General features: G+C 32.1%; 2 protein-coding genes across 2 annotated transcripts; both read left to right on the forward strand.

Moving 5' to 3' along the window:
• Positions 1–501: 501 nt before the first annotated feature.
• Positions 502–3,989, forward strand: LOTGIDRAFT_208106 (hypothetical protein; the record flags this gene model as incomplete). Its single annotated transcript, XM_009045462.1, has 10 exons — positions 502–576; positions 1,098–1,157; positions 1,380–1,481; positions 1,799–1,867; positions 2,184–2,294; positions 2,561–2,679; positions 2,796–2,895; positions 3,120–3,206; positions 3,383–3,532; positions 3,828–3,989. Exons 1-10 carry the CDS (start codon positions 520–522, stop codon positions 3,987–3,989), a joined length of 1,017 nt encoding a protein of 338 aa, XP_009043710.1. The 5' UTR covers positions 502–519.
• A 6,171-nt stretch (positions 3,990–10,160) lies between these two features.
• LOTGIDRAFT_102422 (hypothetical protein) lies at positions 10,161–12,394 on the forward strand (the record flags this gene model as incomplete). The annotated part of the gene is made up of 4 exons (XM_009045463.1): positions 10,161–10,461; positions 11,264–11,363; positions 11,509–11,704; positions 12,344–12,394. The coding sequence occupies 4 exons, from the start codon at positions 10,161–10,163 to the stop codon at positions 12,392–12,394; spliced, it is 648 nt and encodes a 215-aa protein (XP_009043711.1).
• Positions 12,395–13,638: the final 1,244 nt, after the last annotated feature.

Here is a 13,638-nt window from a genome sequence, read left to right on the forward strand (position 1 = left end):
TAAATTATACACTTCTCCCATTTTAATCTATTTAAGATCTACCTATCTGCACACATTAATCGACTTTGAAGACTTTATGCAAAAACAATTTTTTTGAATTAAGAGAAGGTCTTAAGCTTTAAGCTCTTAACTTCATTAATGTGTCGAATCATTTTTTGCACTGGCATTTTCATCCAGAAATTTTATTAACAAACGCGCTAATTCTGATCGTGTGTACGGTAGGACTTATTTAGTGTCTAGGGTCTTGAACCGGATAACCTCTGTCAAAATTAGGATATCATAAAGTTGTTGTTTGTTTTTATCGTTTTTTATAAAAGCACATCTGTCACTTAAACAATAGTTAATTAATCTTATTGATCACAAGAAGGATTAATTAGTAACAAACTTAAAGCGCATTATTCCAATATAAACAATGATTTCTCCCTCGACGAGCTTTTCAATTTAGGAGGTTGATTTGGTGCATTTAAAGAACTCTTTAATGTTAGAAGGTGTATTTGTGGTGTTTGATCGAATCTGAAAATGACCGAAGATCGAGTGAAAAGATATGAAAAAATCGACTTTTTGGGAGAGGGGCAGGTAATTGTAATTTTTGACAGTATAAGAATGATACCTTGCTGTTCATTTTAAATATCGATCATTGGAATTGGTTATATATGGTTGCCGGTTAAATCTAGTTGCTAGACACGATAGCTCTTGAAATTGCCGGCATGTTATGTCGTGACATGTTCTGTTGGCACTTTAATGCCAACATAATATCATGACCTATTAGGCCTATGTATATTTGAAAAGACAAATATATAGAGTATTAGTGTACATGAAGAATTTCTCTAAAATAATTACTTTGATAAATTCAGAGTTTTACCTATCAGCCCTCTGCAGGTACCACTATTGCAATTTTTCCGTCAATAAATGCTTCACTTATTAAGACTAAAAATATAGGTGAGAGATACTGCAGGAACATCATTTTGTTGCTATAAATACACTTATACCCACAGGAAAATTATAACATGAGATTATTCTGGAATTTTTATAACATTATTTTATACACAATCATGTATAATAACACAGGATTGATCCATCAGTGAATTTTATTTCAGTTTGCCACTGTTTATAAAGCCAGAGATACTAAAACAGATCAAATAGTTGCTGTTAAAAAAGTAGGTTTGAATATGTACTAGCTTAGCTGTGACATTAATGAGATTATTTAGAATTATGCTGTATTCCATTTAAAGGAAAACAACACCTGACATCAAATGCAACTTTTGATCTTAATTTGCTTTTCTAGCCTCATAATATGTGGCCAGTTTGATGCCTATTACTTTTTTTCACATTTTCCTAGATTTTCTCCTACCATATAATATTGTATCTTCTACTTCTAGATTAAGATAGGGACGAGAGCTGAAGCAGCTGATGGAATTAATAGAACAGCTTTACGAGAAATCAAATTATTACAAGAAATAGAACATCCAAATATTATTGGAGTAAGTTTCGTGTTATCAGGAATTTCATAGTTTTGAAAGCTTTTGTAACTCTTTATAGGATAAAAAGTAACCAGTTATTGATTGCTGACAGTCCAATATGATTTTATGATGTTTTAAGTGAAAGTGTTCCTGAAATGAAAATATCATTTCACATACCGGTACTCTAGTTCATGTTCCAAAATCTTAATGTCTCTTTTCACATAACATGTACAAATACCTTGCTAGAGTATTCATTTTCCTACATTATATAAATTAAATTTTGTGTAAATGAAAATGTAATATTTTCAAAGATTGAAACACAAACTATTTTATATTAGTTACTAGATGTGTTTGGTCAGAAGTCTAATATCAGTTTAGTTTTTGATTTTATGGAAACAGATCTTGAAGTAAGTTTGAACATTGAAAATTCAATACTGTCTGGCCCATAGAATCATCACAGTCAAAGTTTTAATTGAGAACTTTGATTGACCTATATTTTATTAACATCATGCATATCATTTTGAAACTCGATCAATTTTTTCTCACTACTGGCAAAACTAGTGTGTCTTGATTAAATTACTTTTTTCAGACTGGTACAGGCTTAAAGTCTTTCAAAGAATGAATGAAGGAATGATATCTGTGATCTCTGTAGTTAATCAAGGACATCATTAGTTACATGTATTTTATAGTGTATTCAGCTAATTGATACTTTATATTTTACAGATTATTATAAAAGATAACAATATAGTTTTAACTCCACCTCATATCAAATCATATATATTACAAACATTGTTAGGATTAGAGTATTTACATTCACATTGGATATTACATAGGGTATGTCTTTCTTATTTTTTAAATATCAATTCTAAAGAAAATTATTTCTCTCATTAGTTGCCACATATCTCAAATTATTAATACATATCTAAGGCTATTGAAATCGAATATATTATATTTCTACATTCTTAGGCTTATATATAACTTTTACACCAGTATAAGAATGTAGGTAGAAACAGTCACGTTGTCTAGCATCAGGTTTTTTTATATAAAAAAATCTGAAGAATTAATTACAAGTAGAATGATTAACTTATTACATTTAACAGGATATGAAACCAAATAATTTATTAATGAATGATCAAGGTGTCTTAAAGATTGGAGATTTTGGTTTAGCTAAGTTTTATGGTTCTCCCAGTCGACCCTATTCACATCAAGTTGTCACTCGGTACGTATATAAAAAGATTTTTGATAAGAGACCTCGCTGTTGACGTATATTTCTAATATATAATCCGCATCGAAATAGTTGATTTTAAAATAAGTATTATATTTTTTGTCTTGCAGATGGTATAGATGTCCAGAATTATTATATGGTGCTAGATTCTATAGTACTGGTGTTGATATTTGGGCTGTAGGCTGTATCTTGGCTGAATTACTTATCAGGGTAATTTCCTGTTTCACCATGATGATATATATACAAGGCTGTATTAAATACAGTTGTCATGTGAAAAGAACCAAAGTTGGAATATTGAGGGAAAAGTTTGATAAATGTGATGAGATATGCAGTTCTTACTTACAGAACTCAAAATGTGTTAAGAATATATAGGATTTTTTCAAACTCTTTCATAAGAAATTGACATATTGATTATATTCCCGCCATATTTTTAGGTACCATTTTTTCCGGGAGATTCTGATTTAGATCAGTTGAGTAGAATTTTTCAAGTTACTGGTACCCCATCTCTCGAAGACTGGCCGGTAGGTTTAATTTTCCCATTGAGAATGTATCAACCTATGGTAGGATTAAATGTCATCTTATTTTCATACTTTTGATGTAAGAAGAATTGGAATGAATAAACATTTAAATTTAGCCACTAGATCTATTTATTTATTGATTTATCTGAAGACTTAAATCATAAATATGTATTTTGTAGGATATGAAGGCATTACCAGACTATATCCAGTTTAAAGAATATCCCAAACAACAATATAAAGATATATTTATAGCAGCTAGTGATGATTTGTTAGATCTATTAGAAGCCACTTTAGCATTAGATCCTTTAAAACGCTGTACTGCAACAGAGGTAGGTAATGTAGTACAGAGAGAGAGTGGGGGTTTTCACTGTGGGTAATGAGAAAGTAGTGTTCACCTATTGTACATATATATTGTATATAAATATATCTCCTTAACCAGGCTCACTTCATAATGTCTATAATGTACATAAAAGTTAAAATCCATATCATTGTCTTTCTGTCCAATTATGTGTATCCCTCATTGAAAGAATAATATTTTATACAAATCATATTTGACCAAGAACAATCACTTACTATACTTCCAGCTGCCATATTGTTTAATTTTTATTATTTATATTTATCCAGGCTGTACAGATGCCATATTTTAGTAACAAACCAGCTCCTTCTCGTGGAGCTCAATTACCTCGACCTGGATCTAATAAGATTATACCTAAAGAACAAGAATTAAAAAGAGCTGGTATTAAACGTAAACAAGCTGCTGATCAAGGTAATATAATATGTTATTGAAATGATGTATCTAATTTTCTTATATGATTTCAAATGTCATAGGGCTGTTCCAACTCCTATCATCCACTGAAAGTTAATTTTTACCCATAGAAATTGATCTCTAATGCAACTACCCATAGCAATTTGACTCTTAAACTGACCCACCTACTCAATAGTTAGCCTGGCTGTGCTAGCTCAAAACTGTATCTAAGAAAGAGAACACATTGTTTTCATATCAATCAGTGAAATGTTAAGAAACTGTTTGTTTTCTACTGACTGTTCTTGTCATAGAAATAGTCTACTGAAGGCAAGGCTGAATGGTACTTTTTAGTTTTTTTCCCTTGAATTTTAAATTTTACAAGATCTTTCCCAAATATTTACATTAAGATAATTGTATTTCTTTAGTGATTTGAATGGCTTGTTATAATAAATATTCTGGTTTCTGTATTCCTGCGAACTGGATGTTAAAATTGGTCCCAATGCAAAGGAGGTAAACAAGAATTTCAATGTGACAGATATACTCTTTTTCAGGGGTATTAGCCAAGAGATTATTGTTCTAATATTGAAGCAGACAAAATGACTTTAGTGGTCCTATTGATGTAAGTATAGAGCTGTAAGATATTATACTATTTGACCTAGTGCTGTTAAAATGGTTGAAATCTCAGTGTTAGTGAATGAGAGTGAAATGGTGCTCCTGGAAGAATCACTGGAGATAGGTGGTGAGGAACTGGATCTCAATTTTGGCCCAGTTGTTCAAAATTCTACTGTTTATCTTATGTTAAGATGTTTTGACTACTGGATTCTGTTTATGAATACAATATGTTGTAATGTTCACTAAAATGTATTTATGATGAATATGAATTATCAAATATTGATGTCCACAACTATACAGTATGTGACAATTTCTTTTTGCTGAGGAAAGTTGACAACCAAATTTGTGGCACCATTCTCTAAAATTTTCTGTAATAAAATATATTTGATTTAGATGATGTTTCTTTTGGTACCATACTGAATACCATAAACCATATAATTATGATCAGTTATTTCAAAGGATAAAAGGTTTTATAAATGTGTGACTGTCTTGTTAGTGTATGTGAGTTTATTAACAGATTGAATATTTACTCTCAATGTTTTCTAAGCCTAGTTTAGACCTTCTGAAAATTGATATTTTACAGTACTTACTGATTTTTCTTTAAAGCAGTGGAGGTATGTCATTACCTCAAAAGTCTACACAGTTACTTGTGTTGATGGTCATGTACCTCTAATTCCCAAAAATGAAATCACAGATTAGAGTCGATGATATTCCTTTTATTAATGTCAATGATGTTTAAAGGCACATGTCTTATTGATGATTACATTTCTTTTCTCTCTTTTTTGTTTGAGGATCCACCTATTGAAAGATACAAGGTTTTTTTTTTTTATTATCTCAATTAGTTAATAGTCCACCGTATTAAGGAATATATTTTTGGAAATGTAGCAAAAATTCTTGAAATTATTTCTCTTATAGAAGTATGGTTTTTATTCACTTAGGATATTAGTTACTATTTATTTTGTTGATTGTAATAACAGAATATGTAGTTTTAATTTATTTGTTTTTCTGATGTTATTGTACTTGAAATTGGAAATGAGAGGTTATATCCCTTTGTGAAAAAAATGCTGTAGATGTTATTAAATATTCATAGCTTAGTATTGTAAGTTCTAATTAAAATGAAAAGCAGAATGATAATTTGAGTGACGACTTCCTATTTTTGAAAAAAGTTACCTCAACAAGGGAGGTAACTTTGTAGATATAAATAATGATTTCTTCTGTGTCTCTTAAAAAGGATATTCATTGGCATTTTTTATCAGATCTGTCTGCTAGAGTTACCTCTCTTTCTGGAAAAGTAATTTTGTTTAAAGAGAAGACAAGAATGAATAATGTGAAATTACCAAATAAATGAATTATGAAAGATAAATTAAGTATGTCTGGTAAACCTGGTATGAATGTTAAATAATGTAACTGATATTGTTTTTGTTATTATTAAATATATTTATTATATTTTAATTATCACAACTTTCAATCATTATAAACTATTGAATGGAAATCCAACTCTCTATTTCCCATCCACTGGCTCCTCCAATAGTTCAGACTCATCTATATATGCCCACACCCCGAGAGAGTGAGAGTGAAGGTTAAGCGATCTACAGAAAGATATGATAGATAAATAAAATCAAATCAACAGCCTCTGAGCTGAAGCACAAGGATTTACTGAGATAGTCCTATAATAAGTAGGGACTCCATAAATTGTCTAAAACTGACATTTACTAGCTGCTCTTCACATCCAAAGTTTCTCGAGTTTCACACTGATCCCCTCTCTGATGTATTTATCTTTTAAATGTATGAAGTTTAAAGAAAAAAAAGTAATATATAAAAGTCCTCGTAGTCACAATCCATTTATCTCCCGTAATTTGATACGATTTTGGATATACCTTTAATAGCTTTTGTATTTTGCGAGATTTAAGGGATGATCATACCTGTTGGAGGTTTTTGCGATTTAGTACAAGATTTCTCGATATCTTGCGTTTGTTTACTTTTTAGTTCAAAACGTATATAATTCCAATTTTAAAAACATCGTCAACGGTGTTTTGGAAGATCATCCCCTCACTATTGAACACCGTGATTAGGTTGAAACCTTACTAATGCAAACTCAATGTGAAAATTGTCCACTTAAACGACAAAAGAACTAAAGAAATTGAAACTGTAATTTATTTAGGCCTGAACACACCTAACACTTTAGTAAGAACCTGAGAATTAACCCAATCATGCTCTAGTATTGTAAGATATCCAATTTCACATGTAATTCTAATAAAAGGATCGGTTTTTGCGACCCACTATATAGATTGAATTCCAATTAGTAACATATTATCACTCTATTTCCACCTCTCACTTCGTCTTCACACTGGAATTTTTCCTAATAATTGTTGTTGGTGAAGTGTATTGAGGGGTATTTGAGGAAACCGATATTCATTATCCTGCAAACAAGTGGAACATACACGTAGGCTACATGTATTTAATAGTAGATTAGTCTCGTACATTCATTACATCCTATATATAATAGCGAAAATGTAAATGGCATATAGGTGATGTCTCAACAGAATGTTTTCTGATCTCTGACCCACACCCATTTCTCACACTCATTGCCCTATTTCTTCAAACTTCATGGACTGCAATGCTTCTTGTTTTGTTTTACTGACGAGATATATATGTATATGTGAAATTAATGTCTACATACCACACACTTCCCTGAGTGACCTATTAAAATATATATTCTAGGGACCCTTATTCTGACACCGATTTGCATTCTGTAAAAAATTATACCATTGGGTTAGCTAGTTAGTTGATTTAGTTATTTTTGTCATTGATACCCTTCCATAATACTGTGTGGGTTCTGTATTTAGCTAACATTTATCTAAATGCAGTACAAGAGGAGGAGAAAAAGAATAATATTAGTTAGAAATTGAGAAGATTGTAGCAGTAAAAATAACCAATAGGATCTAATCAAATAATCAATGAATATAGTTTATGAATGGGGGAGGAGTGACGTCATTTTACCGTGTGAACCTATTGGTTAATCTTGACTCAGAGTGTTCAGAACGTGTTTAAGAAGAAACTTGCACCTTTTCTACGATTTCATTCACCGAAAACAAACTTAACCCGACACGGTAGGAGTGAAAACATGCGTAAGATACGCGTTTTTGCTGCATATTTGGAATATCTGCACAACAGATAAATGAGACTGATCATCACAAACATCACAGCAGAGTTAAGATTTAAAAAGGTAAATCAATTTGAATAATTATCTCAATTAATTTTAAACTATTGATATTGTTTATGCTTTTGCACGTTTATCGACCATACGTGCAGACTTTTATTTAGATCCTATCCAATCCTTTGCTATAGTTACAGTATATAGTTTAATTTTACATGGCAAGTTTTTATCTTCTGATCTCAGTTAATAATCTCAGATTCAAATTTTGTTATAGCATTAATGATTTCACCCGACGAAGCATAAAAGAATATTTTCACACAATAGGCTTTGCACTGATTTGTTTTAATTTGTCTACCTTTAGCAGGAAGGCAATCTCTTTAAAGGACGATTGCCTGTTTTTATTTATTTTTTTTTTTTTAAAATTCTTCGCTTCCAACCAAATCCGGACAAAAAACTGTAGGGTCTGAAAGAAAAGACTTTGAAAAGTCTGAAGGTTCCTCAATCATGACCTTTGCAGACCCCAAAAACGTTTCTATAACGTGCATGTTCTTGAGATTAATGCCAAAATAAATTGGAGGCAATCCTCTTTTAAATTAATGTGCAGTGGTGATTAAGTACAGTTCTAATTAAACCAACCTCACGTTTTAAACCTGAGCAAAAATTATAAACATTGCATTATCATGATATCACTCACACCCAAAGCTTTGACCGAGCTTCTTTCTCGACCCTTAGTTCCTATAGTGTGTATGTCTTTTGACCCGCCAGAAAAAGCAATTGGGTTTTCGGATTACGTGATGGAGTTTTAAGGAAAAGATCCAGTTTGGCTGTTACTCTAAACGGACTAGACAGACGATCTGTGGAAAAGGAAAATTAACTTGACAGATGGCAACGTAAACTTTTATTTGGAACAAGAACAAAAGAATATCATGCGTGGTATCAAATAGAAAGTCGTTCAACTCTGAATGCATTTAAAGAAGAAATAGCTGTTTACAGGCTTCATTTAGACATAATCTGTAAAAGGAAGAGTTAACCATGAAACGCAATTGAAGCATCTTGATATAACATTTCTCGAACCATTTCAGTAAGGATTATCTTTTTCTAAGACTATCCGCCATATTAACCTTAATTTAGTGCTTAGTCTCTTTAAAACATTGAGATATATCTCTGGGAATTTCAACCTACAATTGTCTACAGTATTAATTAGACAGAAATGATAAGAAATCCGTCTGTTTTTATGATATATCATTATAATTTGTATTGTTAATATCTTATTTCAGCCTAATAAAGACATAAAAATACACACCAAGTGTCATCATAGCAGATAATGTAACAACTTTTACAGATAATGTGTTGAAATTTTATTACAGTCTGTTTGTCATTGGAGTTGTCATCAGATCTCGGTATATTATTTTGTTGATTTTGCAATACATGATCCTTTCTTGAGCGCATACTATTGTGAGACAATCTTAGACCTGTATACTTCGAAGTTATAACAGATTTCCGTCATATCTTATATCAAATCTTTACAAAACGTTTAGAATGTGAATAAAAAGAAGTTCATCGTAAGATCGTTAATTTCAACATCAAAAGGAATGTAGCCTCCACCCGATACAGTCGTCTGTCTTAACGTAATCTGCAGATGTACGTCTAAATTATTACATTTTTTAACAATGGATAACTGAGGATTAATGTGAAATTGTGAATAACTGGGCGGTTTCAAGTGGCAGATTTACATGTAAAAAAACTAATATTTGAAGAGAATGTTAGCGATTTAAAGAAGTTTATTGCTGGGCGGTTTGTGATAATGATTTAAACATGCATTCATATTATCATTGACAAATTTAACATCATCACAACTTTCTTTGTATGTGTATCATACCACAATAAGGTTGCACACGAACTTGGAACCTGCTTGCAATTTTTTGTGATTTAATTATGTATTTGTTGAATTCGTTATATTGTTAGGATGATTGTAGGAAAAACAATATTGATTGTTCAAGGGAAGGAAAATACCTCTCTATGATACCAAAAAGGTGAAAAACTAGGAATGTTGTCTTCAGAAATAAGCCGATTCTAGGTTCAAAGTATCGCTACCCTACACCTTGGATAACAATACGAAGATATAAATTATTCATATTTGAATATACGATAACAATTTTTTTTATAAAGAAACGCTTTAAAGGAACATTTTTGTAGATCAGATAATTAGAGCGTGTACTCTTAACTTTCTTCTAGTTTTTCATCAAGCAATAAGAGAAATCATATTCCATGCTAGTATTGAGATTAATAACGCGACATGCTTGGCCCGGGTACAGAAGAATAATGTCTCAGACTTGTAATATTTTTCTTTGATTCAATTCTTTGATGCTTGAGTTAATGAAAATATGCACGTGCTTAAATGATTAAGTAGGTCACAATGAAAGGTTTTGTCGATAAAATAATAATGACGTTGCCTTTGATAACTTTAATCAATTTACAGTTAATTAGTGCATTAAGGTGTCCACCATGTGAGAAACTACACTGTTCTAGGTTATCAAAGTCGAGTTGTAAAGGGGGAATAACTACGAGTATATGTGGGTGTTGTGCTATATGTGCTAAAGTAAAAGGTGAACGATGCGGTGGTGAATATCAGTATTTAGGTAAATGTGATAAAGGACTGTATTGTCAACCATTAACAGACAAATCTAATATCATAATGTACCATGGTAAAGCAGAATTAATTGGTTCCTGTACCAAACGTAAGTGTTTCTTCTGCAGTTGACTCCACTTGCCTTGCATAATCTGACGAAATTGTTATGCATTCCACCAATAATATGCTCTTTAATACCACATACAACGTACAAAAGCTACCATTTGCCTGGTGGAAACATCCTATTTACAGTAAAATAAGTATTTTCTACTGACTGTATTGTCATAGTGAAATTCACTTCACTTTACCTTAACCTTAACCACTTCGATATTGTCGAAAAGTTATGCGAAACTTGTTAGAATTGGCGAGTTCCTTCTTGAAAGCCTGAAGTATGTCTGCTGCAGGGTATTTCTGGTTTCTGGCACCAGAATAGTCTGGAATGCTGTATTGTTTCTATCAATCATATTTACATTCTAGGCATAGCTTCTTTGCATAACTAGAATAAATGTGTAAATCTGTTGTGGCCATATTGCGACTGAACCGTCTTGGCATAGTTGTTTCCCGTGCAATAACATAACATTCTGAGGTGATCGATTTAGTACTGTGATTCAATGATACGGCTTTCTGAGCCAGCAGTCAAATAAAAATGCAGATGTTTCATTCTGCCAATCTGATTAAAATGCAAAAATATCTAGTTTCTTATTTTTCCTGTGGTTGACTCTACTTGCCATCCATGATCTGTTATGCATGTTCTATTCAACCAATCAACTTTTAACATATTGAAATTCATCAGATCATAGATGAAAATTGTAGATACCTGCAAAAAACATGCCATTGCCATTCCATGTTACTCTCCTAAATAACTTAGGCCTACATGATTCAGCAATTTATTCATTCCTGATGAATTTTGATTCTAGTTCCAGGTCCTCAGGCAGACGAAGGAAAATCTTCATATTGTAGGCCAGAATGTTCTCCAATATTTTGTAAGCGAAATCCTCGAGCAATCTGCTCTGCTATGTAAGTAAATTTTACACTTTTGGAAGACGTTTTTTTTAATGCCATTTACAATTTTTAAAATATATTTTGTACGACAATTTCATTGTAATTTTACCTCGTGTTACTTTTATGAACGTGATTGATATTTGATTTGATCGTATTTTAGCAAGGTGGCAGACATAAAACAAGGATGTCAAGAGCGATGTCAACATACGTCATGTAACGCATGTAGTTACAGAAAGGAAGCAGATTGTCCAAAATGCCGGAAAAACGACTTCCGGTGTATGAAGAAATACGGAAAATGTATAATGCGAGATTTTTGTAGTAGAAGAAAATTTCCGTGTAAACGAAAGAGATTAAAGGTAGGCCTATTTTAACTTAAAGTGATTGAAAATTGTGTATGTGTTTCGGATCAATTTAGTATCAATTTGCACGATTCCAATTTTCAGTCAAACGCCTCTGTGGTTCCTGCAATTCCACAAAATAAGTTTTTTTTTTACGCCACTGGGCCTAATCGCCAAAGTATCACATAAGGCTCTGCGCAATTAGTGACGTCATCGGACTTGTGGTTTTAGTGGAAGTGCAGGAACCACAGACGTACGTCTGACTGAAAATTGGAATGGTACAAATTGATGCTATCAGTGTCCCCGATACACATAAAAATTCTAGAGAACCTCTTTTAACTTGAAGACGGAATATTATTTTATTTCTAAGGTGTCAGTGTAATTAAGGCTAATAGAAGTACTGTTATCTATTTGTTTTATTTTGACTAATATTCCCCTGCATAGCCAACTCTCTTAAATTATCACCAAAGATTCTACACATACTATAGGACTACTACCATGTCCAAGATATCCGAAGGAACAGCTAGCTATTTTGGCTTGTGAGCTGTTGCCTAGTTGCATTTTTTGTGTGGTCAGGTTGAGGTGCTTAGAGATATTTTGTGCAAAATCTTCTCGGATTTCCCACCATAGCTTTACAACGTCAATGTTTATTTTCAGATTGTTGAAGATGGAAAGTTTGTGTGTAAAGTACCAGAGTGTTTAAAATGAACCTTAAAACTTTTTGTATAAGCTGTGGAAATTGGGATTTAGCGATGAAGAAAGATATTTTTCTTGACTAAGATAATGATCAAGCAAAAGAGGATACAATGTGTTAAATGGATGACAGCTCAAAGTGCAACTTTGCTTCCGTGAATACGTGAATGATTGATATAAGGTCTGCATTATGATTTTATAGACTACTGATAAAAATTATCTTCATTAATATAATTGTGTGATTTATCATCGCGAACAGAAATACAAACACCCACAAATTAAAACACAAACACATTGAACATAAACTTATTCCTTTGTCATGTTTATACTGGGGAAAACCCACATATATCTGAAAACTGTGAGACTGAACCAGAAATATCATTGTTTGTTTCCCACTAAATTCCAGAAATTGATGACACCGCATTTATTATCTTTTCTACTCTATTTTAGTTATAAAGGTCAGAACACCTTACTTCCGTACTTTTAAATCGGAAGAAATTTTCTTTGTTTTCGGTGAAGAATTTATCAGTGTTGAATTATTTATATTAATGCACATTGTTTTGAATGGTACACATTTCTGGAAATACTTTCTTATACGTCTATACATGAAATGTGGAGCGTTTATTTGCGTCACCCATTTCCGCCCGTCCACAATTTCTCGCAAACACTAGAAGACACCATGTTTGATAAAATTTAGAAACTTGGTGAAATTATTATCGCACAGGAATGGACCTTATTTAAATCAGAAGATAGCTTGCCAGGCAAGATAAACACTGGCCCACACGAGAACCTATTGAACATCAAAAATATTCTAAATAAAATAATTTTCCCTTGTTCTTGGAAACGGGTTTAGTTTTTAATTCGCAAACACTCTAGAATGCACAATTCTTTACAAAACTTAGTGATATTGTTCAGAAGAGTAGGATGAATATTTCATACTGGTGATTTTTAATGGCGTGGAAATGAGATCAGATTAGTAGAACGGAAATGAGGTCATGTAAACACAAAATCGCCAAAATTGATGAGATAAGAAAACATTTTTCCAGTACAAGTAATTATTTCAAACTAAGGTTTGATTTTCTCTCGGCTTCAATTCGAAAATCTTACTCAATTCTGTACCATCCATATTAATCATCATAACATCAATGGCACACTGCTTTTGTGCTGTTTACATCCACAAACAAAGCGTTAACAAGTGATTGGCTTTGATTATAGCTTAGAGTTTCCTATCAAGACAACAGGGTCAATTTTGATTGGAC

Source organism: Lottia gigantea, assembly GCF_000327385.1.
Source record: "Lottia gigantea unplaced genomic scaffold LOTGIsca_1, whole genome shotgun sequence".
Classification (NCBI taxonomy): domain Eukaryota; kingdom Metazoa; phylum Mollusca; class Gastropoda; family Lottiidae; genus Lottia; species Lottia gigantea.